Source organism: Penicillium taxi (genome assembly GCF_028828555.1).
Source record: "Penicillium taxi strain IBT 34144 chromosome Unknown utg000001l_segment0_segment0, whole genome shotgun sequence".
Lineage (NCBI taxonomy): Eukaryota > Fungi > Ascomycota > Eurotiomycetes > Eurotiales > Aspergillaceae > Penicillium > Penicillium taxi.
Window position 1 is genome coordinate 1,414,124 of NW_026643203.1, and position 27,599 is coordinate 1,441,722.

Below are 27,599 nucleotides of genomic sequence, written 5' to 3' on the forward strand. Positions count from 1 at the left end.
GGAAAGTGTAAAGGTCTTGGATTACTCCATAGAACCTTGGATTCTTATCCCCGCTATCAACCTAGATCCACTTAGTGAACTAATCAAACAGATCTAATATTTGGTATCCGTAGATCAGATCTGTATCTGCAGTTAGTACTACAGCTGAGCTGTAACTTACCTAGGTAGAGAACAAAATGCTCTTTTACCTGGTGGGTTTATCAGGGTCGTGAAGGGGATATTTTATGGAAGACAGGATTTTATAACATTTGATGGTAACTACATGTACCCTATAGTTCGAAATAAATTGAAAAATACCCTGGAATGAGTCGAGTCTCAGTCCTTTCTGTAACAAGAATCAACACACACTTGCACTAGACTAATATTCCAATGTTATCTCCTGTCCATGAATAGGTATTGGTAGTATGTTTGATTTAAAGATATATTTTTGAGGTCCTTGGTACTCTATAGAAATCATATAGTATTCAATAGTTCCAAGGCTGATTAGACACTATAATATAGCTTGTCATATATTCAATTTATGTGCAGTGGTGTTATATGGCTTCGTGAGCCCGATACACTAATCCTTCTGCCAACTCATTGTTGAGGCTCTGAGTTGAGCCGCCCTTTTTAATGGTCCAGCTTTGGCCACCTGTTTTATCCATTTGATGATCAATTCTCTAAATCTACCTAGGTATTGAGGGTTTCTTGACTACACAACACCTTGATGATTTTTAGCTATGTTTCAAGGCCATACACAACTCATCCTTTTGTATATGGTAAATATTGAAGATTTTGGCTAGCTCTGTCAAGAAAGAATAGTAGCATCCCGCCTTACTTTTCAGTCCTTCCAGGCCTGGCGCTTGTTCTTCGTGCAAGGCAGGCTTCTCATTCACTATTGAGAACAGCACCATCTCCGGTCAACTCGGTCCTCAATCCCCTGCAAGGCTATCATAGCCTGTGGGTAGGTCTGTCCCGTACACCCAATACTGAATATTGCCATAGACGCTCGAACGCCTTTCTGGTTTTTGAATTAAGTCAGAGCTCACAACTGTGGGCAAGAAGCTCATTGAAAGCATGAAAAATTCCACCTTCGGTAGCCACCTGTGGCCGGGGCGGCTTGCTTGTGGCCAGATGGGGCCAATAACGCACACTTGCAAAGAACTGGGCAGTAAGCGGTCTTTGCCTGGCTTTCTCATGCAAGTTCTGACTACGCTGTTGGCTGTTACACCAAATATTTCGCAACATAAGTTGCATAGACTCATTGTACTATACTAGCGCATTTAGCCTTGCAGCAACCTCGGAAACTTCCAAAAACAACCGATGCGTTTATTGAAAGGGAACGAGAAAAATTGAACAACTTGAGATGTCCTAGAATGATTCTCGTGTGATCTTGCATTTAAGGAACGTGGAATTTTGGACTATTTGAGTTGATCGAAAGTCATCATGGGCCTTACTGAAAAGTGTTTCGCGTCGGGTTGGGCTGAGCAATGGCAATGTGGGTGTGGACGTGTATTGCGTAAAATTGAGATTATTTCAGCTTTTCAAACACTTAGGCAAATAGTGGACGCCAAAGTTGTTGGCTAAGTTGGAGATCCATCCGTTAAGAAGGAAAATGAGAAAACGTTTTATACCCCAGAGTCCAAAATTGAGTAGTATTCATCAGTATGTACATCAACGAGTGGGTATCAGAAATGACGAGAATCAAGGCGAGATCATCAAGGAACCATCGCTATTAGCTTAATCAGAATGGCGACTGATCTTCTTCATCGTCAGATGATGACTACCTGAACTCTCAGATGTAGGAAGAATAAGAAAGGGTAAGAGCGGAAGAAGTCCAGTCTGCCTGGTACACCTCCAGATTTCAGTCACGTGCGTCCATTTAATTGAGATGCTGAAACTGAAAAGGTGAAAGAGAAGTGAGCGCATGCGCCATGTGGATTGACCTCCGTTGCTGTCAACTGACACCATGAATGGACTCAACAGTAGCTGATTGAAAATCCATGAACAGGATGGCGGATAAAGAAAGGGATTGGAAAAGACTATGTCTTGTATACCGGATAGTCACGGCTCAGAGCCGATGGATAGAAGAACAATTTCGATTTTCGATGATGGTGCTTAGAGTGTCGGAAAACGGACTTGATGACTGAGGGTCCCAAGTCAAATTGGGGTTTCGAGAGCGGAGATGAAGAGGAAGATCAGTTCATCAAAGGACCAAAGTCGTATGAGGCTTGCGAAAGAGGACCTTGAAGACCAACCGTCTGCTCGTCGAGGGACTATAGCGATGAGCTTGGTGAAGAAGGGTAGGACCAGATTGTCAATCATAATCGGATCCTGAGATTTATATAGAAAGAAGAAAGGATGAGTGTGGAAGTAGCGCAGTCTGTATTTTATACCAAGACTCCAAAGTCGGGGCCCATGTCTGGGTAAATCAGAAGCTGAGGTTGAAAGTGAGACGAAATGATATTTGATATTAGAACTAGTGAACGCACGCAAGGCACAACATAATCCTATGTGAATGTCATGGCAGAGAAACGTAAAATAGCCCTAATTGAGTTGACAAAAGCATTGAAATATTCATGGCTTATGGCAAAGAGCCCTGAAATACACTAGGTTGAAATTTTACTTTCAACTATACTCATCCATATAGATTCCTGGTACTCAATTGTCCATTACTTCAGAAAAACAATGGCCCTTCTGACTTCAGATTAAATGAGGACCTTGGAAGGTTTTGAAAGATCGGTAAGTGTCGGGATAATGTGCTCCGTACGTCCTCTGCCGTAGCAGGTAAGTTGAACCTCGGCAATACAACAACGGGAAGATCTTCGGGTAAAGCCAAGGACTAATTGAATTTTAATTCAATTGATCTACACTCAGTAGGTAATCAAGAACATATTCAGTCTTAGTGAGATTGAAGATAGAAGAAATGGTCATATGCCGGACAACGGCCTGGAGACTGAGCTCCGATGATAAGTAAATAACAATAACAATACAAAGAAACAACGCTATTAAAACATTCACCAGTGAGACAAAAATAGGAGTGATCAGCTTAGGATTAACTTGCTCTAATGACGAGCGTGGCTCTGTTTGGGACCCATGACATCGTCCAAGAATCCAGACCACAGCTCCTTCACGAAGCCAGTTTCAGGGCTAGAAGTGGACACACTCTGTTGCTCTGACTTAGCGAAAGTCTCGGCAAGAGGGTCGATATCCACTGAGAAGTTGTCGACGACTTCCGTCGAGGGGCCGGCAGAGACAGTACTAGCACCAGCGGCGGTGTAGATCCGGGGTTTCATGGGTGGGGCGGGTGATGAGGTGGAGTGCAGGGAGGACATGTCGGGGAAGACCGGAATTTGGGGAGCAGATCGGACAGGGGCAGCTTCCAACTCTGCGAAGGAGGGCATGTATATGAAGTCGACAGTGGAAGAGTCACCGACGGCTTTGGAAGCACGGGAAGTGTTGAACTGACGGGACGAAGGGCTATAATTGGATGGGTAAGTCAATGAGGTTTTATGAGAATTAGAAGTCTCCTTTCGGATACATACCTGGAGAAGGCATTGCTGTTAATACTGCGCATGGCAATGCTGAAAGCCCGGGACTGGAGGAGATCGTGGTTGGAAAGGCGCTCGACCAACTGTACATTCTGATGAGCCATGTCCAATAAGGTCTACAATGACGGATAGAGTACGAACCTCTGACTTGCTGCCAGTAGCACCGAGGGATCTCTTGATGCATTCGGACTTCAGGTCCGGGAGAGTACGGGCACCATAGAGGGAAGCAGCGTCAGCAGAGTTGAGAGGCTGAGCTGACTGGATACCTGTGATGTGCAGGCTGCGGCGAGCAGCTGGGACAGCAACACATTGCTGGGAAATCTGGCGCAGAGCGCGGAGAGAAGAAGAGCGAATAGCAACCATAGTAGATAGTATATCGATGATAGCAATTTAATGTATGGAAGACTTGATAATAGAGCAAGTATTAGGCTGAAAGTGGTCGGTACCAAGTACTTTGACAGACGAATGAGAAATGGGAGTAGAAGGAAGAAACAGAAAGGAGGGGGACTGCTGCAGCAGAAGTAGGTCCCTTTATAGAAGCAGCTGGTGGAATGGTTGGGGAAAGCTATGAATCCACTTCTTGGCGGTCTGGGCTTTATCGATAGTAGCATCCACGTTTCCTTGATCCTCAATCAGTGTTGACGTCCTCTACTCCTGGATAAACAAGACGTAATAGACTTGTTTCATCTATGGAAAATTAAAGAATCTAAAGAGCCCATAAGGTGACAACCCCGTACTGTTCAGACTCTATCCTCTGTAGAATCTGTACCACGACGGATTTCAGATCTAAAGGAGGTACCAGTACCCAGAATGCAGGGAGGTATACTACCCCGTACCCACCAGAACACCGGGTGATTTAATGTACCCAGTATATCCCGTGCTAATAATGGAATGACACCACCAATTATGGATTACACGTATCCACTGATATGCTAGTAGCTCAGTAGCTTCAAGTCGTGGATGATCATTACCCTGTGTAAAATCCAATAGCCATTATTGGTCTTCATGCAGACCACGGAGGTTCTAGTCGATCCGTGGAACAATCCCAAAAAGAAGAAATGAGAAATGAAAAATGAGAAAATACCATCGATGTAGAAAAATATGGGCGAATCAGAAATTGAGTGGGTCTCATGACCGGAGAGCGGTGAGTCAACTATATTACCCCATACCTCAATATACTCTGTACTATATTCTTCCCTATTTTCACCGTTTACCATCCAGGATCCCCGGTGAGCTATGCATGATGCATGGTACTATATAATCCTACGATGTACATCTACCACTCTATACATGTGATATTCTACTCGTCACTGTTGGGTGGTCTCACTTTTTCCCGGATCTCTCGGATTCCGAGTAATCCGCCAGTTATCATGACGCATTTCTGCAGCCACTCCATAATGCTATATCTGGACAGGGGTGAGCTGTAAGGGCCAGTCTGGGCGGGGTATGACCGTATCATGATGACTTGGCACAATTCCTCAACATTCTTCTTTTATCCCCCTTGATAACGAAGACGAACGGGAATGATGTGATTTCAATTGATTCAGAACATCTTGTATAGTCCTCTTCATTCCATATTTACGTAGACATATGGACGTGTCATATTGTGATATCATTACCTTCAGACTGCTAGATTCGTGGCACGAGTGCTCTTGATTTCCCATGTGCGGGGAATTACATAGTAAACATAAAGGTATTGGATGATTCTGTAGAGATGAGGGGGTTATGGGGCTGTCCAGGGTGTGATGAATAATCAGTAGAGGAATACATGCTTATCTGGGCTCCTTGCAGCTCACGGACTCCACCCATTAAGATTTACCCCGGATTTTCATAACAGGGCACATGGAATCCATGAAGATATAATTATATCAAGGCCAGCCTAATAAAATATAGGACTCAGTACCTATGTGATTATAGCCTTGGGATGTTAAATTCCTCAAATATTGCCGAGTCGTATCTTGAGATCTACACAAATCCCCCAACACACGAGATTCTTTTATGACAAAAACCTATCAACAGATAACCTAAATTGCAAGCAGTAATAAAAAGAGGGAGACTGTGATGTGATATCAAGGGTCTAAAAAATTTGACTATAAGAGTGGGTGACCAGAGAATGTTGTCTTCTCATATCAACACAAGTCCCATCCACCTATGACGTCAATCTCATGTTGTTTTGACAGATTCAGAGTATCTCTCTCTCTCTACTCGGGACCAACAAGGGCCATTAAGTAATGAAAAATAGAGAAGAGCTGAAAAATATCTTATGTATAGTTCCAAAGAACACATGCCAAGGCATTATACTCATGCACTAGAACCTCGAGATGGTCGAGGAAGAAAGAAAATGTATATCAGGACTGGGAGATGGCACATGGAGTAGCAAGTGAGTCACCTATGTAGAGGGCTGAAGCCTATCATATCAAAATTAATGGGATGAAATGTTCAAGCATAGAATGACAAGGGGTCTTAGCTTCCACATTCCAGGTTCCTTAATGAATCATTTATGCCTATACGGAGATATAGGTATGAATATACTAACAGAATGGTGGAATAAATACTGGAGCAGTATATTAGGTAGCAAAATGGACATTGAAAACCAAAATGTGCTCTGTAGACAGGTTTACAGGATTCATGATTATTACAGATATCCTCATCCACATCAATCTAAGTAATGAATACAAAAAACTGTTCCGTGGTAGATCAAGCTTCAATCAACTCTGAGTCTGAGTCTGAATCAAAGCAAATCTCCCAGTCATGGTTTGATGCAGCTGGCTCATTGTTATCATCCAGGGTTGTTTGAGTTGATTCATAGATATCACTGAAGTTGGATTGACTGCTATCAAGAAGAGGTCCCTCGGATTTAACGTCAAATTCATCTGATGACCTGAGAATATTTTCGAAGTCCATGTAACGATTATCAATATACTCGTCAACGAAGTCATCCATGTCAAGCATCTCACTATCACTGACATCACTTTGTTCGAAGAAGTTCATGATATTATCACCGGCACCCGAAGCAGGCTGATTGTTGGTGTGTTGTGCATTAATAGGACAGAATGTCACTGTGCTTTTTGAAACCTTGACTCTGCGAAGTTTTGACTGGGCAATACGCCAAAGTGAGGACGTAATTGTGGACTGTAGGCTGCTTGCATGTTCCTGTATCGAGTAATTGCCCTCCACATGATTTTGTGACAAACGGAGCAGAGCTGACGTGTTTTCCCGAAGAAGTGGATTTTCCGTATTCTGGAGCATAGAGCCTATCGCTTTAACAATGATAGGTATTGAAACTGCCCTTTGATTCATTGCCTAGTATAAGTCAGTTAGTAACGGTGCAAGACTCAAGCGGATTCAGAGCACCTCTCGATACTGCCTATTGAAAATAACAGGAGCTTGGTCAGATAATGTTTTAAGAGTGTCTTCTCCGACCACCTGGATGCCGAAGTCCTTGGTAGGCGCATGAACAGTCAATCGTTGAAGACCAGAGTCCACTAGACAAGATAATGACTCAAATGATGGGCTTATTGCTGAAACATCAATATTTGGAGAGTTTTCAGTCAGTGGAGACAATGAAGCAGATTCATTAAATGTAGGGGATATCCACTCTATAGGATCAATTGTGTTTGGCACAAACGAACCCCCAATGTCCACCAGGTATGGGCAGGTTGCAGGGCCAGCAGAAGTGGGATTCAGATCTCCTGGTAGGTCCAATGGCAGCAAGAGTTTGTGTCGTCGCTTGCCCGGCTTAATTGAAAATTGCAGAGACAGCTCAATTTCAGCCAAAGACACGGTCGGAACATCAGGTGGAGGTTGGGCATCCGGTGGATTGTGCAAGAGGATGGGTAAGCCCCTACCAATGGCCAAATAAGATGTCCTGTTATTCCTGCAAATCCCAAAATTGATGCTGTTAGGCTCGGGATGACCATTCTGGGCAGAGCCATCGGAATTTGGGTGCGATATGGCGAATCCAAAGGCTGACCATGCCTGTTCAAGCAGGTCAGCATAGTGCAATCATAAAGAGGCCTGGGCATGTACACTGGAGCTGCAGAGACTCTTTTCCAAGTCGGAAACAAAATCAGACACTGCAATATCTAATCCTATGCCGGCAGAGACGGAAAGACATAGCTTGAGTTCCGGTACTGCTTTGATCCACACTAGACTAGAATCCAGCCACTCTGTAAGCTGGGAGGAATGAATTGGCCCTGGCTGGCTGGAGGGATGGCAGAAATGAGCAATTGCTCCAAGCTGCAATTGGAGTGGAGATTCCTTGGTACCAAAGAGACATCCACCCAGGTCCATCCGTTGTGTCATTCTGGATACATTTCACTGTATTTCTGCAGGCGGGATCATCTGTAATGCTCAATCAAGTCAAAATTTTGTTGCAAGAATCGTAGAGGACGTGACAGAAAAACAAAAATGCTGGAAGCACATGACCTTGGATCTGAACACATAACGGTCCTAATCTGAACAGACTGGCCTCCTTTTTTCTGAAGCATAAGACCATTCAAACGATCAAATTTAAAATGATTGTGGTTCTTGGAATGCTCTATATCTTTTTTATATTCAAGGGTGCTTCGAAATAAAGCTTTACTCATGCAACGATGCAAACTATAGCTGAAACCCTAGAATGCCTCTTAAACTTGGATGAAATCATACGAGGTAGTCATGAACATGCTGAATATACTTAGAACCTAGGTTTTGGAAGTATACGGACCAAGTGATCGACTCACTTGAGATATCCAATTTGATCTTAGAGCACCGACGCTGGAACTAAGAAAAGTACGCTCCCACCCAAATGGAGCTCTTATCGCGATAAGACTCAACTTCGATAGCCACCGATAACGATAACGTAAGCTGTCCTCAATGGTGATCAACCCATTACCCCAGTGTACTTCTCCAACTTCACTTCTCAACCATCTCGAAGATGTTGGAGGATGAGGCCAACCATGGCTTCCTCCCCGATCAAGATGACCATGAAGCCCTACTGTCAAGTCATTTACTTGAACAACCTAATAGTCCATTGGAACCCTCCCCAGCTACCTCACCATCGCTAAGACCGTCGCAAACGAGACCAAAAAATCCCCAGCGGCAATCTTCCATATCTCAGCGTGCCCTTGATGGACATCCACGGACACCCCGTACCACAAATCGTGTAAGATTTGACATTGACGACGGGATCCAGGAAGATGAATATACTGCGACCGGTCGCGCTCAAAGCCCTGATGACTCGGCCTGGCTGGATGATGATGATTACGAGCTAGATAATCAAGGCAGACATAGCAGAGGATATGAGGGGCAGAGTATTCCTCTTCTCACATCCATTGAAGCCCCTAGCGTGACCCTTGCAACATCAGATTTCTTCCCAGAGGATCACCTTGAAAGTGCTCGGCCACGGAGTGGCATGAAGATGGCATTCATGAATATGGCAAACAGTATCATTGGTGCAGGCATCATTGGTCAACCATATGCACTTCGCCAGGCTGGTTTGACCATGGGAATATTACTGTTGGTAATATTGACTGTCACTGTGGATTGGACTATCCGTTTGATCGTGGTCAACTCAAAGCTGAGTGGGGCAGATTCATTCCAGGCCACTATGCAACATTGCTTTGGAAAGAGTGGTCTGGTTGCAATCTCCATTGCTCAGTGGGCCTTTGCTTTTGGTGGAATGATTGCCTTTTGTATTATTGTGGGTGATACAATTCCCCATGTATTAGGAGCTATGTTTCCGTCCATGCAGGATATGGCATTCCTGTGGCTGCTTACAGATCGGAGAGCGGTGATTGTTCTTTTTGTCCTAGGGGTCTCCTATCCCCTTTCTCTATACAGAGATATTGCCAAGGTGAATTCCCCAATGGTCTTGTCATGTGATTATCAAGCACTAATTGAATGACAGCTGGCAAAAGCATCAGCACTAGCTTTAGTCAGTATGGCCATTATCGTGGTGACTATCGTCACTCAGGGCTTTCGAGTCCCAGCAGACTCGAGGGGAGAAGTCAAAAGTCTTCTTTTTATTAACTCAGGGTTTTTCCAAGCGGTTGGAGTGATATCTTTTGGTAAGTGATCCACATTATTCTGATCTGGCTTTTTGACTAATGATTTCCCCCAGCATTTGTTTGCCGTATGTTTTCTTCCTAACCTACCGATCAATATTAACACGGCTAATGTCCACCCAGATCATAACAGCCTTCTGATCTATGGATCATTAAAAAAACCTACCCTTGATCGCTTCGCTACTGTAACCCATTACTCAACAGCAGTGTCTTTGCTAATGTGCCTGTTAATGGGCATCGCAGGCTTTCTTTTTTTTGGCTCAAAAACCCAGGGCAACCTACTGAACAACTTCCCACCAGACAACATCATGGTCAATATTGCTCGCTTGTAAGAACTACAACCGCTGCAATTTGATAAATCCCAACTGACCTTGCGTAGTTGCTTTGGACTGAACATGCTCACTACCTTACCTCTCGAGGCTTTTGTCTGCCGCTCTGTCATGACAACATACTATTTCCCTGATGAGCCATTCAACCTAAATCGGCACTTGATCTTCACCACATCACTAGTAGTGTCATCTATTGCTATAGCATTGATTACATGTGATCTTGGAAGTGTATTTGAGCTTATTGGGGCAACGAGTGCTGCTGCCCTGGCATACATATTCCCTCCACTTTGTTACATCAAGCTCAGCAGTGCCAGTTGGCGTGGAAAGATTCCAGCTTATCTGTGTGTTGGATTTGGGTTCATCGTGATGGGTGTCAGTGTTATACAGGCTGTGGCCAAGATTATCAAAAGTATGCAATTTACTCCCACCCTCATTCCTTGGAAGGTTTTGTACCTAGATACCAAGGTACCTTGATATGTGACCAGCCCTAACTTTGTTTTATAGATGATGGTCAAGGCCATTCATGTGCAGCTCCTTGAATATGCACAGGTATTGGCTTTTTCAATCTTGTTCATATTGATAGACCATACCTGGGTTATATACCGAAGCCAGAGAAGGTTCTTTACACCACCTGGGCAGTCGCCTGCATTCCGACATTGGAGGCCCTGGAGGCTTCATGGGAGATGGCTTACCTAGGTACCTACCTGATGTACATATCAAGCTGAGTGCCCTAGGGCCATATGTATTTATATATACATGTTATGAGGCATTAGTTTGAACTATATCGGTGTATCCTGCGTACGCTTGTTACAATACCCTATTGCCCTCACCAACCGCCTTACGATACCCCGTGGACGCCGAGTGACCTAATCCAACACCAAATGACCCATTCACATTCTCCTCCTTCCCCTTCTATTTCTATTTCTCTTTCTCTTCTTTCTCTCTCATCCGTCTGACTTACCACCTTGTCAAATCTTCCCCCTTTCATTTTTGACCTTTCAAAGGTTAATATCATTAACAACCGTATCTCTTTCCCATCACATTTACTGATTTGCAATTTCCATTTACAGAATCCATCTACCCATTGCACCTCGGTGCTGTTGTGATTTGAAAAGAGTGGTTAGCGTGTCAGTACCCTATCTCGTCTTACTGTTTTTCCCCCTCAGACTTTTCATGCATCTTCTGCTCTTGTTTTCAGCTTGTTACTCATTTACCATCCTCCTTTCTTCACGTGTCCAAGTACCAGATCCCACCTCTCGTTCATTTGTTAGTCTTTTCCCCTCAATCTCTTCTTTACATTTTCGTCTTGTTGCGCAGTCCCCCATCATCGTCCAGACAGAAGCATTCTGCCCCACCTAGCGCGTTCTTCGATCTTCTCACATTAGTTGGTCACTGCTTTTCACCTTCATTCCTTTTTAACTATCATCACTACATCTATCCAAGACCCCATCACTCTCTTTCCAACGAGACAGACTTTCTGACATTATCCGAATATAGCATCCGACGAGGCCACTCATCATGCCTCCACCGGATCCTGATACCCCTCCTGACCAGGAGCTGTCAGCAGAGGAGCAGCTTATGATTGACGAGATGGTCGTAAGTCAAAACCTATTCCTATATGATCGATGAAATATTTTGCTAATCCTTGCCTATAGGCTGACTTGGGTACTCGTCGCCGCGAGTATGTCTCAACATGCGATGAGTACCAAGCTGATCCCAATGTTACCCTGCGTAGCATTGATGCCAGTCGCCAGTCCAATGTTCCGGGAACCTACGCTGCTCAGCAATTCGAAGTCAATCAAGAGTCTATCAACGCATGGAGAAGTAAGTTTTTGAATTTGCGGTTCCTGATACATGTTTGCTAATTAAATTATCAGACTTTGGCGAATTGGTTAAAGACATGGAGGATCGCGACAATCTGGAATCCATCATGGATGGCCAGAGCCATCGCGCAGGGCTGTTAGCAAAGGAGAGGGGCATGACATCTCTCGGCCGTGGTGCCTTTTCTGCGCGCAGTATGCGCGGTAGAGCCCCAGTCCGTGGAGCTCATCAAGGCCGTGGCAGTGGAGCCATTGGAACCCGAGGCCGTGGAGGAACTCATAAGTATCCTCCTATCCCCTGCAAAGATCCGTCACTCGAACGGAACTTTAATCCCGATGGATCCCAGCTGCTACCTTATGGAGGCCGAGGCGGAGTCCAGCAGTTCCCTCGTGGAGGACGTCACCGCAACATTGACGACTCGGTATCCCCCCGTTCAAGCTTTTTATTGCAGGCAGATCGCCCTCGGGCCAAGTCCCGCCTGGTTCCACCCTCCTGGGAAGGCCATATTGCGAGCCCTAGTGATTTCATGTCATCCTTCAATCGCAAAGACTCCACTAACGCCTCAGCTGCGGAGAAGGGATTGCCTGCTCCAACCGCTGCACCGAATGTATCCATTGGACCTAAGGAATATGTTGCACCCACGGCATTCGTTGCACCTAAGGGATCAGCCGCGCAAAAGGCATCACCTGCGCCCACGGAATCGCGTGTATCTGAGGCATCCGACAAGACACAGAGCGAAAAGACTAAAGCTATGATCGCAGTTACTGTCAAGACAATGCAGGATAACGCTCTGGACCGTAACTCAGTCAAGGCAAAGGCCGAGGAGAACGTGACCAAGTCCCGTACTCCACCACCATCCGAAGTCCAGCCTCCCCAGGGTAATCTTCTCGAGATGACTCCTCCTTCGGTCGAGCGCCGAAATGTAGCCGGATTACCATTGCTTAGTCCAGGCATGCAAACCGAACTCACCGGACTGAGTATCTCGTTCACTACCGCCTTGATGGAGCAGGTCAAGACTGCTACAGAGGATCAGATCAAGACTGTTACGGATTCGCAAGTTCAGACTTCCATTGTGAAATCGGTCGAGACTTCCATAGAGGCCCATGCCGAGAAGGAGCCTTCTCCTCCAGTGGCACGCACTTCTATGTCTCGATCTCAGTGGGAGATGCAAGTTCTTCAACTGAGCAACGGTCTTCATCGGCTGATGGAAACTCGGCCTCTTGATTTTATTGATACACCTTTGGATACACATGTTGACGTCCAATCGATTACTTCAGTCTTTGCGCAACCTATAACCCCAACACACACGGGTATGTATGCAGCTCGGGCCCCGGAACACTACCATGACTCTACCTCATCCTCGGGTGGCGAGAAATTTTTCGATACGGAGTCTCCTTCTCCATGTAAGGTGCACTCTCAGATCTGTCTGCCGGAGTTCAGCAAATTGCGCATCTCGGATAGCAGCTCGCCTACTCAGTTGGTTATTGAGGGAGGCAACTCCGCTCCTCAGGCTGCTATGGAGTTGCCCGCAATTTTGTTTCCCAGCGCTGTTGAGAAGGCTGACAACTCGTCCACTCGTGCTGTTGTCAATGCGGCTCCTAGCACTGTTGTTAAGTTGCCCGGTACTCTGACCCCCAGCCTCATTGTGAAGACTACCAACTCGTCCCCTGGACTTGTTCTAAAGTCGCCCTCGATGCTGCCTCCCGAGTTTGTTCCTCGTGCGCTTGTGGCCAATTCCCCCACTACAACTTCCAATGGAATTGCTATCGGTGTTCAAGCGCAATCCGGTCCAGTGAAAGCAGGTGGTCTGAATGCTAGCCGATACGCGACTGTGGTGCCACCTCGTGGTATTTCATTCGCAGGTAACCTGCCTTTCTACCCGCCTTCTCGTACCTCGCCATACGTGCAATCACCATACGTGCAAGTCACAAACGGAACGACCAACAATGAGAATTGGAACCCGCACATTTCAGATGGGTTCATGCACCCCCATACCAACTCCTTCGGCTATCAGGGTGCACCTGCGACCACTATCGCACGTTCGCCAGCCATTATCGATGAACAGGGACGACACGATCCTGTAAACCCCAATGGGTTTGCCCGTAGCCGTTGGGCCACTGCCAGCAACGCACCTACCGACTTTTCGACCGCTCTCCGCTGTGTTGACCGTGGCGGATTAACAGATGCCAACAGCTCTACATTTGTGCGCCCCCGGCCATATGCGCCCATTAGAATTGTGTCTCCTACCGAGGCTAACAATGGCAACCGTGACGTTGGCAACCATTACGCAGGCAACGTCCACGATCACGACCACGCTCGCAACCTCGGTCTTTAGGATAACGAGACTCGGCCCCGCGTCGGACTAGTTACTTTGGTGGGACCAGTTCCATTCAACCCTATCGGTAGTGTGCCCTTGCCCCCAGTCCCTAAATCCCCTGATGCAGGCCCTCAATAAATCATTGAAGTAAGGCTATGAAAGCATCGAATTATTATCGATCGACCGTTACCTTCAATGATTCTAGAGTCTCGTACTCAATGATTTCTGGGCCTTGCTTTTTCTTTCCTTATCATGTCTGCTTTTTTCTTTTCGGTGTCTTCATCTGATATCCAGACCGGAAGGCTGTTATCAAGGTGTTGAGTGCCGGGATCTATTTTGTACGATGCAGAAGTCTTATTCCGTCAAGCTTCTTTGCGAACTCAGACCTGGAGGGTACTGTAGTCAATTATCCAGAATTTATGACAAAACTTGTTTACCAGTAGATTGAGCTATAGTATGCTCCGTAACCTCTAGGCTTCTTTGAAACACCGAGCTCACCTTTAGAAGAGGATTCATTTTCCGATAATAAGACTGAGTATATGTTCAAGATTAATTCAAATCTGACAATATATATGCTGTGATTGCCAGGCTGCCACATAGAAGCAGTTCAAGACCGAGGCGCACCTCAAGCAAGACTCCCTCAGAGGCTTCGGCAAAGAAAGTGTCCTTGAGCGACAGGTTCTTGCACTTGAACTCCATTAAACTGTATAATCCCGGCGCGTAATTATGATTCCACCCCATCCTCTGGTGTTGATAGGTTTTTCTTTGACCCGCTCACTCACTTCATTCATCATGATATGTACTAGTATCTCCCTCCTACTCTACATCCAAGTCTAATCCCATTGCAATTTACCACAGGCCAAGAATAACCGAATTATACACTGAAATTTTGCCTACCGATGTTTACTTTAGTCTTACTATCCGATTCATTTCAATTACCAAAACACCAAAAACATTTGATCTCCTCCAGGGTGGAAATACAATCACTCGACATAAAATTGATCTGGGTTCCCGTAACGATGGTGATAATTCCCGCTGAACGCATAGTGATGTATCACACCATTTCTTTGCAAAAGGAAAAAAAAAAAATAATGACAATTAAAGTCAATTTTAATGCTGGGGAGCTGGAGGTTCTTGTCCAGGAGTGACATCAGACACTCGCGGCCGCTTTGGATCATGCGGACCCATAGCAGGGGGAATGGGTGTCGTGGTAGTGGCGTTGGTAACATCATTTAATGGGGGCCGTTTACCATTCATATTCTGTGGAGGTGCGCTCATTCCTCTGTTTATGGCAGCGGCGTTGGGTAAATTAGGTCTAGTTAGTGGTCGGTAGGAAGAAACCAACGGACCCCGAGATAATGGACTGCCTGCTGTTGGTGCAGCAGCACCTGGGGCACCGACTCTACGCTGCAGATCAGCTGATGGATTCACGAAATCGCGTGTATTATTGGGTGGTGCTGGCGAGCCAGTTGAAAGCATGGGTCTGGTAATCGGAACGCTTTTTGTGTGATCGACCCCGGCGGTTTTACGAATGGATGGGCTCTCCGCATGCGGATCGAATTGAGACCCTGGCATCGTAACAGCATTGGGATTTTCGCGAAGTGAATCCGCTGCTCGAGCAGAAAAGAATCCCACCGATTGAGAGGCCGGTGGCTGGTTTGTGTCTTGGTTGAGAACGGTACCAGGCTCTCTCTTGAAGGCCTGTTGCGCATAAGAAGCTTGTGCATTGGCATCCGGCACAGGCCTTGGCTGAGGTGGAGCTCCTGGTTTTCCATTGGGAATGTTATGCGACTGGGCCGGAGGAGGCGGTCGCTTTTGGGCAGGCGTTGCCGAAGGGTATGGTCGTGCGTTTGTAGATATTGGTTGCCTTGCAGCTGGATTACCAGCATTGAATTTCTCTGGCTTCGAAGGCGTGATAGCCGATGGATCGAATCCTCCTATCGGGGGTCCTCTGTGAGGAACTTGTCGATTCATGGGTGTCGGCGGTGGTTGCCGTTGAATTTCTGGTTCAATTGAAATTTCATCGGGGTTGCCAGAAGCAGATACGACGAAATCAGCTTCGTCGAAGAGGTCGCCTGGGTCTCATTAGTTACGTGACGTTAATCCATTTAGAAAAACATACTGCCGAACTCGCCGTCAGCTTCAAAAGCAGAATTGATAGTTATAGCGTTGCTGGTTGTACTGCTGCTCTTCGAGGCCTCTATTGGACGTGCAGGAGGGAGATCAACATCCCCCACTGTCCTGTTTGGAGGCGGCGGGGCAGTTTCTTTCCTAGGGACATTATCACGATGTCGATGAAGGTCTTCCAGATCCCATTTGGTCTGTATACAGGTGTGAGCGAACAGTGTAGCAAAATCGGACGTAACAATTACTTACTGGCGCGGGTTTGATCTTGATGACCTTGGCCAAGTAGTCCTTATCGTAGACACAATTGCCGAGAACATTTCCAAATGTACGCAATGTTCTCTTCAATGCATCTGTAGTCCCTTCCTTCTTGGACTTTTCAAATGCCGCGGCTTTGCCTTTGCAATTCTCGATATGCCCGTAGCCGATATCCTAAGAATAGAGATGAGCGGGCCATATCATTGAGCGACTAAAGCATGAGCTATTTACCTCATGGAATGTTCCATCTCGTAGCGTGATTCTGACAATGACTGACAATCCTAGGCTAATCTTGCCTGTGTTTTGATTTTCTTCGATCTGTTTGATAGTCAGCCAGGTCCTTGATTAAGCAGTCGGTGGATACGAGCTCACAAAGTCAATATCAATCTTCTGAATTGAGCTCGACCAGCCATTGAATCCAAAGACCTCATTAGCGAGGTTGATGCATTTGTCTGCCGACAGATAATGTACCCTCTGTCCAGCAGCACCAGGTCGGGATGAGATATATTCGGGTCCTAATTTCTTATCGAGACGAGCTTGCAGAGTCGCAATTTCTATTGCTGTATACTCGCTCATACGACGTTGGGGCTCATCGAAGGGATTTGCTGTGCCTGTACTTGAACCGGTCCCCGGCATCCCAATGGTAGCGGGCCCGCCGCGATGTTGGTCGCCAACACTGGAAGATGTAGGATCAGTGATTCAATTCAGGGAGATTTATCACTCCATTACTAAGGAATTATGAGGTTTCGGATGCTTACGCTGGCATATTGGTGATAGAGGGATATTGTTTGGATGATTAGGACGTGTCGACGCGTTCGAGAATCTAATGAATCACGAGGTCACATGGTGATAACTGATAACAAGGCACCAGCGCAGCAACGATCTTACATCTAATCTATAGCAGATCTATGATAACTATTCCAGAATCTACGCCAATTTCGATTGATAAGTTTGAATCCCCTACCATTGTATTAAAATATTATGAATGCAGAGTTGTAGCAGTCATCACTGAGTCGTGTCATTTCTCATTCTTTGTAAAACTATCAGGCTGCGGGGTTCTTAGCAGCTTATCGTTTCAATCTATTGAACAACAAGGCTTGCACTTGGAGTGAGGCCAAGTTCTTTCAATGACTTTCCGAAAAATTCAGCGTCAAAAACCATTCGGGGGAAGTTCTGGACGAAACTTTGAACCTCAACGCCATCATCTTGCTTCAAAGCCGCGGCCACTTCGAAAAGGGTGGTTGTGACAGGGAGTGTCTTCAGAACATTTCCATTGGGTGTCTGGAACCGCAAGCGAGTTTCAGTATACGCAGATGCAGGTTTGGATGCGGCAGAACCAGAGGGTTGAGTAATTGAAGCAGCGATTGGATCCGAAGGAAGAGCAACGCCGGCCCGTTGCGCCTTTTCACGCTCAGCTTTCCGACGACGATCTTCCTTGTCGGCTTCGATCTTGGCCTTGATGCGCTTCTTGGCTTCAATCTCGTCCTGCTTTTCCTTCTTCTTCTTGGCCGCCTCCTTCATCATTTCTTTCCGCTCGAGTGCCTCTTTCGCATCTTGATTCTCTTTGGTACTCTTGCGTCGAATTTCCTAGAACAAGACGTCAGCCCATTTGTCTCCTCATATTTCGAATAACACATACTTCGTTTTTCTTTTGGTCAATTTTATCTTGCTCCGACTGCAAAGCACGCTTTGCAGCCAGGCGTTCTCTCAGTTCAGCCAAGCGCTGCGTTTTTTGCTCGTCTGTCAATGGGGCAATTTCCTCGGTAGACTCTGAGAAATCTACATGCTGTGACTTGGATGCATGGAACTCAGCCTGAGCCTGGCTACGGAATTTTTTACCACACTCGTTGCATACCAGGCTGCGCGAAGTTTCACCTGGTTCAAGAGCTGGTCCCTCGTCTTCGGCCTGCTCTGATTGCGTAGCCTTGATCTCCTCCAATGACTTATCCTGGTTCTGCTCAAGCCATTCCAGCGCCCCTTGTACTGTTATGTGTGTTAGAGAGGTATATCAGATATTGCTTTGAACAGGTATACTCACAACCACCAGTTTGGGAGACAGCCAGCTCAGCTCTTTCCTTGTCAAAGCCCATTTCAATGAGCTGCTCGAGGTCGGAAGCCATTGTTGATAGTGGCAATAACGAGAGAGAAGGAGTATCAACGTTCTGTAAGTTCAGGACCTGGAAAGGAATTTGAGGGCAAGGCAGAGTCCAAGTGGTTTAGAATAAGAAAACGGATGATAGGTGTGGATGGGGGTTGGAGATAGGTAAGAGCACTGAGCGATGACATAAGACAGGGCGGTGAGACGATAACGCGATAAGCATAACAGCTTGGTGGTTCGCGATGCTTGGTTGCAACAGCTACCAATAGAAAATCTTAGGAATTAGACGATATCATACATGATATATTAGTGAGTGGTTTATGATCTATAGACTATGAGTTCTCGAGTCTTAACAATTAATATGCAGATCATGGACTCTGAACTCGACGATCTAGATCGCCATATGTTTCTGTTTGATTGTTTCCTATCGCCGTAGCTTCCCTTCGATTCCTTCCATCCAAACAAGACCAATTGGCATTAAATGGAATTACAGTACTACCTAGCTTGATACGTTCTTTCTGTACTACTCCAACTTCATCAATAAATGACGCCAGATGTAATTCTAGGGCCAAAATAGTAAAATTAAATGGTATCAAGCTGAATTCCTCCAATATAATAAGTCACATGACCATGATGACTCATCAGGTGCCTCAGGAGGTTCGCTATTCACTTCAAGCGCACGCATTAACTTCTCACATTTTCTCTTGGACGCTTGCTGATAAAAACCTTTCCCACGTTTCTTCTTTCCTTTCCTTTCTCCCTCTATTCAACCTTTTCATTCCCATCAACCCCAAAATCCCACTATGTCTCTCGAACTGTACCCTCCCGAGCTGGGCTTCAAACGTGAGTGCTTATGTTGTCTAATTAGATGCAATTAAAAGTGCATGAACAACTGACATTTACTTCTTTCTTGCGACATAGGCCCATTCACCCGCGAGGTCTGCGAGGTGCTTTCCTTGCGCAACACCAACTCCGACCCTGTCGTCTTCAAGGTACAAACCCATTTGTCATGCGCATCATTTTCTCAGTCAACTAACTATTTTCCTTCTCTAGGTCAAAACCACCGCTCCCAAGCAGTATGTCCATTCTATTTTCAGATAACTCGAACCCTCCGTAATCATATGACTGACTTGGATATAGGTACTGCGTTCGCCCCAACTCCGGCCGTATCGAGCCTGGTAAACAAGTTGAAGTTCAAGGTATAATTACTTCGAATCTGTTCATGTGAAATATAGCTAACGGATTAATATAGTCCTTCTTCAGTCGATGAAGGATGAGCCGGCCCCCGGTGCCAAGTGCAAGGACAAGTTCCTTGTTCAGTCAGTTAAAGTCACCGGTGACATGTCCTACGGGAATGTGTCCTCAGTTGTAAGCAATACCCTTTTCTCTTGCAGAATTTTCATGAACCGCTAACACTTTCAATAGTTCGATAACACTCCCAAGACCTCAGTGGTTGAGCGCAAGCTCCGCGTGAGCTGGTTGGAGGCGGACTCACCTGGCGCGGAAATCCCCGCTACCCATGAATTTGTAAGTTGCTTTACACCTAATTACTCTGCACATTAGCTAATGATCAAGCTCCAGGTTGACGAGGAGCCCCCTACCTCCTACTCGTCGTCTCCGTTTGTAAACTATGAAACCCCGGCCCCCGGTCACGCAAAGAACATCTCTGCCAACCATGCAACCCCCATCGCTAAGCCTGAGTTTTTGGAGTCCGTTAAGTCCGAAGTTGATGAGAAAGAGGATCTTTACAAAACCAAGGCTGTCGTTGATAATACTCCCGTTGAGGAAGATGTCGAAGAAAAGCTTCGCGTGGCCAATGCGGAACTCAAACGCCTGCATGACCGTCTGGACGAATACGGACTGCGTCAACGCAAGGATACCAGCAAGGCTGCCACTACCGAGACCAAGTCCTCCCCAACTGTCATTCAGCAGGGCAATGCCGAGTCGGGTGTGCCTGTCCAGATTGTGGCTGGCCTGTGCCTGCTCAGCTTTTTGATCGCATACTTCTTCTTCTAGAGCCTTGCTCTGTGCCTTTGGTCGTTCATGCACTGATCACCTCTACGACCCATCCTCTGATTATTTTTTTTTCTTTTGGTTTTTCGCGTCTCCCTTCAGCATCAGCACTTTTTCTACCCTTAGCGGTATCCATATCCCTTGATTTCCTTCCTGCCGATACCGTTTTCATATTACGCCTTTTTTATCTCTCGGAGCTTCCATGGGTGGCTTTCCCTCTGATTCTTTTTCCCCATTCGGCTCTAATTTCACGTTACGACGAACGGACTCGGCGTCTCGATCTTTTCCTTTTGTTCTTGCATGCTTAATAACCCGGCTCTTTGCGATTTTCAGGTACTGTCACTGGCATGTTAGTTTCAATCGTGGTCTTAACACCCTTGTTGTTTTCTGACAGGCTGACACCACATTGCGTTTATGGATCCTTCAGTCGATCATCATTCGATATTCGAAGGGTGCTGATCTTTCTCAGCAAAAATTGCTGCTACAATTGATCCACGGATCTTCTAAAAATCAATACATGCCTTTAAATTTGCATTTTCTCTCTTAAACGTGCCATTTATCTCATGTAATACGTAAGTATGTTTAGCAAAGGTGCTCTTTTGGAATTTAGCACTCAAGCTCGCTGTCTTTCCATCCGTCTTCCTCGCCAATCGGACCTGCCGACGCCGCCATAGTCTCTCCTGCACGGCCGTTGAAAGCCTTGGACTTCGACTCTTTTCCTCCACCAACCTTACGACCACCCTGGGCGCGCTTGACACGGCACCACATGCCAACATCCTTATCCAAAATGAAAGTCCAGATAACCCAGACCCAGCTCCGGTGATGAGGCAAGGGCTCGTAAAACTCCTTCGCAATCTCATGAACCTTGTACAGTTTAGTCCAGGCAACAGCCGGGAAATCGTGGTGCTCATTGTGCAATCCGACATTGTAGGTGAAGAAGTTGAGGGGGCCATAGTATGAGTAAGTCTCTGGCGGGGGTAGGGCTTGGAGGGGGTGAGATGTCTCAAGCTTGGACTTGTACTCGGGACCCTGTTTCAGCTCGGCGATAGACTCGGTGCCACCATTCTTCAAGTTTGAGAAAAAGTAGTGCTCGGCGATAAAGTGGCCAGCGCAAGGGTGCAGGGAGCCAGCAAAGAAGGAGCTGGCAATGAGGTAGTATAATGGCTGGAGGGAGCCGGTAAGCTTTATGAGGAGGAAGTCAAAGCTGAGTTCGATAACCACGTTCAGCAGATGAATGTAGGTGAAGGAGGGGCTGTAGATGAACATCGGCCGGAATGCGTAGAAGAGGATCTGGAATGTACAGAAGAAGGTTTTGCCCAGGAGGGAATCGAGAAAGAAACCTTCAAATGCGGTGGGGAGGTCGGTGTCCAAACCATTCACACCGAGAGATTTGTGGTGCGTAAGGTGGTAAGGCTATCATCAATCAACTATGTCAGCTTTCAATTGACCAATTGAGACGTGGTATGATTGGGAATAGTCCCGAGAGTTTATGTAGACTCACTCTGAACGCAGCACTATATGGAATTCCGATAGGGAGGTTTGCAAAGATAGCCAAAAGACGGTTGGCGAACGGAGATCGGAACGCCAGGTTGTGAGAGATTTCATGAATAGCGAGGAAAAGGTTCTGGTTCGCAGTGGCTCCAATCACATAGGCTGTAAGCAGGAAGCGCCAGTCAAGGATAGAGGTATTGCGGAGAAGATATGCGCATGTGATTTGAAGGGATACCACGCCGAAGACGACATATTTGGTAAGCGGCTCCGGGCCACAAAGCTTCGTTACCTAAACTCGAGATAAAGGTGGTGAGAAGCGTGAAACCAGGGGTGTAGATGTGCTGCCCTGGCAAGAGAAGATCTGTATTGAAAGGGATTGTTCCCTGATCTTGATCTTGAAAAGGGGATTTGCACGGTATATAGGTATAGAATGACGTACCTCGGGGTGAGCCTTGATAATTGCCTGTCGTCTGGTTCGGTGAGGTTCCTCTGTGTAAGTCCAGTAGAAATGGTCTTCAACTGTTGATTTATCTGGAGGCGGAATTCTGGCAGAGGGAGCTTCTGTTTTAATTGTGGATTGCGCCTTCTTTGTCACACCTACCCGAAGGTGAGGTGAATTGGTTTCAACGACAGAAGCCATAGTTAAAAACGAGTGTAATTAAGAGGTGTCGACATTGAAAGGTGAAAGTCGGAAAAAGATGGGAGTTTGTCATTCCACTAGGTGGTTCCACGTGGGGAATCACGGACCGAGACTAATGTCTTGGCAAACTGGATTGGTGGAGAGAAGTATACACAGGTTGTTTCTTGTCGGACATGTCAACTCACTTCTCACAAGACGTGTTTTGCCTCATTGACCTTAGTCGTATCTACCGAGCAAAGGTTTATAGTTTACCGAGAACCTGTCATCGTTTTAATTAGTGAAGCTTGCGACAAGGGCACCAAGAAGACATATCTTGATCAAAATATCCGATCTTCGATTACTCATTGCAATAATCTTAGAAAACTATCTCCTTCTACCGATACTCCAGAAAGATCTGCGATGTGAGTTGACCACAAATGAAATTTTCAATAAGCACTGAATTCATAGAAACCCCTACAACGTTGTTTTTCTTCCTCATTATTTGTCAACACGAAGGATTAATCCATAATTTAAGGCATTTATGACTTTCCAAGGATTCAGAATTCCAACAAGATCGCCAGCCATTTTACAATTGCAAGGTTGCCTAACAGACCTCGAGCTTTGGCAGTACCATCACTAACAATATTTGAGAATCTACCATCGAGGCCTAGCATAGATAGGTACTGCCAAGTATGAAGAGGTCGTTAACTTCATCTATGGCTTGTACATGGTAGGCCATCAGAACCTGCGCAATTACGGAGAGCATCTTGTTCGAAATTTAGATAGTCATAGAAAAATAGAGATTAATCTTCCAAGTTTCTTTCCTGAGCTTGAAACTCCGGTAACCATACAGTTTGATCTCGTGGAGGGGGAAAATAATTTCGAGATAAAAGGTGAAGAAAGAAGGACGAAACGGTTGCAAAATGTATAATCAAGCTGAACCATCTTGTTCGGGCTTTGGATATCTTGAAGACGTCGTGATACATAAAGTTGGATTGTTTTTTTTTTTATGATACTCTCGCACTAGTAATCATCTCCACGGGTGAGGACTTCCTTAACATTGGGACGGAGCAAGATGGTCTGCATTGTGTTAGTTATGGTGAAATCAAAGTGTTTCAAGAGACACAAGAAAACCTACATGTTCATATTGAGCCGTATAAGAGCCCTTGATATCACAAAGGGGAGGGTAGTCTTGGACAATGCCTTGAGCGACAAGGTTGTTCAACTGTGAGGTAAAGTCAGTTACCTATCATTGTACTTTTGGTCAGATGGACTTACCCCAAGAAGATACTTGTCTTGTCCTAGTCTGTCTAAGTATCTTCTGCAAAATGGAAGGCTGCCAAAGTTCTTTTTAATCACGCCTAACAAGTTCTTAGCGGATGAAAGACGGAGGGGAACGTTTGGTGCGTCCTGGGCTAGAGCGTAGTGTGAGGTTTCCATCTATTCCATTGTCAGTAATTACCAAATATGAAGTAAATCGATGGTTCTAGGCATACCTCTTCCCGCACGTAGCCCTTTCCAGTACTGCCAAAGGTCTCGATAGCGAAGGTTTCGCCCTCCTCCATCTTGGTCTGGTCGGTGCCCTTGACGATAGGCACGCTCTTGCCACCGTGGATAATATACTGGTCAATGTTGTGGCCATTAAGGTTGCGGATAGCCTTGACAGGGTGCATAGTGCCATTAATCTCGACTTCGTAGCTCTCCATGGCTTCCTGGATAGCAGCACCGATATCACTCATGCGGACATCAATTCCAGCTTCCTAGAGGCAATATTAGTTTCATCGAGGGGTAAAAAATGGTGAGATGAAGTGAGAATTACCCGAATACCGGTATTGGTAGCATCCTTCACTGCTGCCAGCAATGGATCGTATACTGGGTCGAAGTGCATGGTGAAAGCACTGTCAACGATACGACCGTTGAGATGAACACCGAAATCAACCTTCATAACATCACCATGTTCGAGGACCATCTTGTTACCGGCATTCGGAGTATAGTGCGCAGCACAGTGGTTGATACTCAGACCAGTTGGGAATCCCATGCCGCCCAGGATGTTGTCACCTTCCTCCAAACCCTGGTGACCAGTCAAGGCCCGAACAGAGTCTTCGATACCCTCCGCAATCTCCGTCAGAGTCTGGCCGGGTTTAATGTTCTGTTGAGCATACTGGCGAACCTGACGGTGAATCTCAGCACCTTGGCGATACTCCTGCAGGAAATCGTTGTTCATGCGGTCGAGGTAACGCTTTTCTTCGTTGGTGGTACGGTAGGCATTATCGTTTAGGTATTCGACGATTTCGCCCTCGGGGTATTGGTTTGGAAAGAGACTGGAGACTGGGACTCGAGGTGGAGAGCTCTGGACCTTTGCGGCCTTCTTCTTCTTCTTGGGCTTACGCTTCTTCTTCTTTTTGGCGGCTACAATACGTCAGTGCTCACGATTTTTGTTTCTGGCGTGGGTCCGGCCAGTTATAATAAATGTGTTCATGGGCTCAAATTCACCTACCTCCATTTGCATCTGGGGAGCCTTCTCCTTCTTCGTGCTCGTCGTCAGAGGCATCCTCTACTTCGACGGCGGGGGCGGGGGCATCCGCCGGGGAGGCGCCATTCTGGCCGTTCACTAAGATTGGATTAGATTCTTAATAAGAGAAAATTGAAAACACTTCAGTCTTACAGTCCAGCTGCTGCAGCTTCTCTGTCGTCTCGGCTGCCATGGTGAGGTGTTGTGACGTGAAGTTTCAGAAACCAACGGATTACGGATAGAAGTACCCGCAAGAATTTTGCTATCAGATCCAGCGGATGGGCCCATGCTTGATGACTTCATTGATGCTTTCCAGGTTTACAAGATATTGAAGCAAATCAAAATACAATATTGAGCAATGACTAAAGTTTCGATAAAAATCTTCATCTGACATTCTCAATGTCGGAATCCACCTGAGTCTTGATCAATCTTCCAAGGTCATAACTATCATTTTCAAGCCATTCCAAGGCTATTTGACACCGTTTTGATAATTACACTATATACGGGTACTCTGTAAACTACGAATGGCGAATGAAGTATCTAGATTTAATTCAAAGTCATAAGCGAAGTTGCCCATTAGTGTATATACATCCATAAATCGGGGAATAGTAGCTTGTTCCGTATATCCGTTATGTATCTAAATAGATACATAGGTACTTAAACGGAACGAGGTCTTTGTGAACCCAGTCATGCATGTTCAAACAAGATTCCAAATCTCAAGTTCAAATGAGGTTTAGCAATTACCCAGGTAGCTTTGAAACTTGGTAGCTCTAACTACCAATTATTTGAATGAAGAAAGGCATAATTTCCATGGTTATACAGTATATATTTACTCAACTATCCTCCTTCTGAAGACAATTAATACCTAAATAAGCCTACTTAAATAGGATATGGGAGCTTGTTCGCTGGAAATTGGGTCTATACCTCGGGCCCGTTTACTTTTGTTAAGTAGACTGTATTTACAGCTCAATATACTTTGTAGGCATTTCATCAAGCACATTTTCACTTACTTTATTTTGCTAAGAGGTCTAGACACCGGATAAGACATGATTCGAATGGTCTGAAATTATGCAGGGTCGAATTCAGCCTAGATTAACTTGTCTGAGTAATCTAATCTGATCATCAGCTTAGTAACTTCCTCCAACGTCAACCTGTTTCCTCCACCCGGTCATCGATGTAAACCCCATGCGCCCTGGGAACGGTATTCCCGCCCAATAAACATAGGCAATGCCATCATATCGATTAAGAAGTGTCTTCCGCCCGTTGCATTTAACCGGCTATAGCCGTTGTCCTAGCCTCGGCGCATGCAACACACGCGACTTCGCAACCCACAAGCGACCACAAGCTCGAAAGGCCTCCGGCCCAGAATTAGGACCACGACAAAGGATTTTCTTTTCCTCTACAAGCAAAGGTCTCGCCCGAGAACAGAATCATTATGAAACCCTCGATATGCCAGTGACCGCAACAGCGGCCGAGATTAAGAAGTACGGTTACGCCCAGACTACCCTACTACACACTCCCTAGCACCAGCCAGCAACCAGAACCAGAAATCACTTACACCATTCTCCACTAGACAATTCTATGCCCTCTCCCTCCGCCACCATCCAGACCGCAACCGCGACGACCCTTCAGCCGGCGAGCGCTTCGCCCGTATCTCAGCCGCATATCACATCCTAGGAAACGCCACAAAGCGCGCAACCTACGACCGCGACAATGGTATCCACCACATACAAAGCCGTGCACAAGGCCAACACCCAATGGGTAGCCACAGCAGCCACAGCGCAAATCTGCACCATAAGGGCGACACTTATGCGGGGTCACGTCCGGCCAGTGGACTGAGTAAACGGCGATCAGCTTTCCACGGGCCGCCGCCGAGTTTCTACACGCAGGGCGGTTATGGGGCTACGGGGCGGATGGGTGGTCAGGGATCTTATTCTGCTGGAGGGGAAGGTCAGAAGAAAGGACAGGATGGTGATGCTGAGGATCCGTATGGGTTCATTGATCGTAATATGCTGGGACATTTCAATGCACGTGGACATTTTCGGACACAGCAGGCGGAGGATGAAAGGAGGAGGGAAAGACGGAGACGGACGGTAAAAGAAGCTGTTAGGGAGCAAGAAGCTAGCGGTAATGGGGGAGAACTGCCTATTCTTAGGTTTGTGGTTTCAATTGGGATTTTAGTGCTTGCTAGTGCCATTGGGCTTATAAAGGTCCCTGCCATTCCGACTACCGACAAAACGGAGACTGCTGGGAAGCGAAATATTTGAATGAGGATGCACATGTTCGATAAAGATTTTAAAGATAGACAAGGTACCAAACTCCTTCAGAAAGAGATTGATTATCAGACTGAGTTATTATATAAAGTAACTTGAAGAGGAGAGAGAGAAATCTATCTGGAAAGAAATTGAAATTGATATACAATGCATGCTCGAGCGCTAAA

The 27,599-nt window shown here is 46.0% G+C and overlaps 11 protein-coding genes across 11 annotated transcripts; 4 read left to right on the top strand and 7 right to left on the bottom strand.

The window, feature by feature from the left end:
- Positions 1-1,017: 1,017 nt before the first annotated feature.
- N7495_000522 (uncharacterized protein) lies at positions 1,018-1,227 on the bottom strand (the record flags this gene model as incomplete). The annotated part of the gene is made up of 1 exon (XM_057203192.1): positions 1,018-1,227. One exon carries the CDS (start codon positions 1,225-1,227, stop codon positions 1,018-1,020), a length of 210 nt encoding a protein of 69 aa, XP_057067265.1.
- A 1,817-nt stretch (positions 1,228-3,044) lies between these two features.
- On the bottom strand, positions 3,045-3,893 carry N7495_000523 (SAP domain-containing protein; the record flags this gene model as incomplete). The annotated part of the gene is made up of 3 exons (XM_057203193.1): positions 3,045-3,459; positions 3,525-3,613; positions 3,672-3,893. 3 exons carry the CDS (start codon positions 3,891-3,893, stop codon positions 3,045-3,047), a joined length of 726 nt encoding a protein of 241 aa, XP_057067266.1.
- A 2,334-nt stretch (positions 3,894-6,227) lies between these two features.
- Positions 6,228-7,835, bottom strand: N7495_000524 (uncharacterized protein; the record flags this gene model as incomplete). Its single annotated transcript, XM_057203194.1, has 4 exons — positions 6,228-6,833; positions 6,885-7,015; positions 7,163-7,508; positions 7,560-7,835. 4 exons carry the CDS (start codon positions 7,833-7,835, stop codon positions 6,228-6,230), a joined length of 1,359 nt encoding a protein of 452 aa, XP_057067267.1.
- Positions 7,836-8,448: 613 nt separating this feature from the next.
- Positions 8,449-10,380, top strand: N7495_000525 (putative amino acid transporter; the record flags this gene model as incomplete). The annotated part of the gene is made up of 5 exons (XM_057203195.1): positions 8,449-9,366; positions 9,421-9,580; positions 9,634-9,645; positions 9,821-9,905; positions 9,957-10,380. The coding sequence occupies 5 exons, from the start codon at positions 8,449-8,451 to the stop codon at positions 10,378-10,380; spliced, it is 1,599 nt and encodes a 532-aa protein (XP_057067268.1).
- Positions 10,381-11,424: 1,044 nt separating this feature from the next.
- On the top strand, positions 11,425-14,062 carry N7495_000526 (uncharacterized protein; the record flags this gene model as incomplete). Its single annotated transcript, XM_057203196.1, has 3 exons — positions 11,425-11,502; positions 11,562-11,730; positions 11,784-14,062. 3 exons carry the CDS (start codon positions 11,425-11,427, stop codon positions 14,060-14,062), a joined length of 2,526 nt encoding a protein of 841 aa, XP_057067269.1.
- Positions 14,063-15,154: 1,092 nt separating this feature from the next.
- N7495_000527 (RAD52 DNA repair protein RADC) lies at positions 15,155-17,192 on the bottom strand (the record flags this gene model as incomplete). Its single annotated transcript, XM_057203197.1, has 6 exons — positions 15,155-16,119; positions 16,167-16,365; positions 16,421-16,600; positions 16,658-16,744; positions 16,799-17,102; positions 17,185-17,192. 6 exons carry the CDS (start codon positions 17,190-17,192, stop codon positions 15,155-15,157), a joined length of 1,743 nt encoding a protein of 580 aa, XP_057067270.1.
- Positions 17,193-17,506: 314 nt separating this feature from the next.
- Positions 17,507-18,546, bottom strand: N7495_000528 (UBA and UBX domain-containing protein; the record flags this gene model as incomplete). The annotated part of the gene is made up of 3 exons (XM_057203198.1): positions 17,507-18,013; positions 18,066-18,409; positions 18,465-18,546. 3 exons carry the CDS (start codon positions 18,544-18,546, stop codon positions 17,507-17,509), a joined length of 933 nt encoding a protein of 310 aa, XP_057067271.1.
- A 781-nt stretch (positions 18,547-19,327) lies between these two features.
- On the top strand, positions 19,328-20,540 carry N7495_000529 (uncharacterized protein; the record flags this gene model as incomplete). The annotated part of the gene is made up of 7 exons (XM_057203199.1): positions 19,328-19,367; positions 19,446-19,516; positions 19,578-19,600; positions 19,665-19,723; positions 19,777-19,892; positions 19,950-20,051; positions 20,106-20,540. The coding sequence occupies 7 exons, from the start codon at positions 19,328-19,330 to the stop codon at positions 20,538-20,540; spliced, it is 846 nt and encodes a 281-aa protein (XP_057067272.1).
- Positions 20,541-21,143: 603 nt separating this feature from the next.
- On the bottom strand, positions 21,144-22,668 carry N7495_000530 (sphingolipid delta(4)-desaturase family protein; the record flags this gene model as incomplete). Its single annotated transcript, XM_057203200.1, has 3 exons — positions 21,144-21,950; positions 22,039-22,317; positions 22,468-22,668. 3 exons carry the CDS (start codon positions 22,666-22,668, stop codon positions 21,144-21,146), a joined length of 1,287 nt encoding a protein of 428 aa, XP_057067273.1.
- A 1,002-nt stretch (positions 22,669-23,670) lies between these two features.
- N7495_000531 (methionine aminopeptidase 2) lies at positions 23,671-25,352 on the bottom strand (the record flags this gene model as incomplete). Its single annotated transcript, XM_057203201.1, has 7 exons — positions 23,671-23,727; positions 23,786-23,872; positions 23,926-24,087; positions 24,144-24,407; positions 24,467-25,056; positions 25,145-25,258; positions 25,313-25,352. 7 exons carry the CDS (start codon positions 25,350-25,352, stop codon positions 23,671-23,673), a joined length of 1,314 nt encoding a protein of 437 aa, XP_057067274.1.
- Positions 25,353-26,386: 1,034 nt separating this feature from the next.
- N7495_000532 (uncharacterized protein) lies at positions 26,387-27,426 on the top strand (the record flags this gene model as incomplete). The annotated part of the gene is made up of 2 exons (XM_057203202.1): positions 26,387-26,643; positions 26,733-27,426. The coding sequence occupies 2 exons, from the start codon at positions 26,387-26,389 to the stop codon at positions 27,424-27,426; spliced, it is 951 nt and encodes a 316-aa protein (XP_057067275.1).
- Positions 27,427-27,599: the final 173 nt, after the last annotated feature.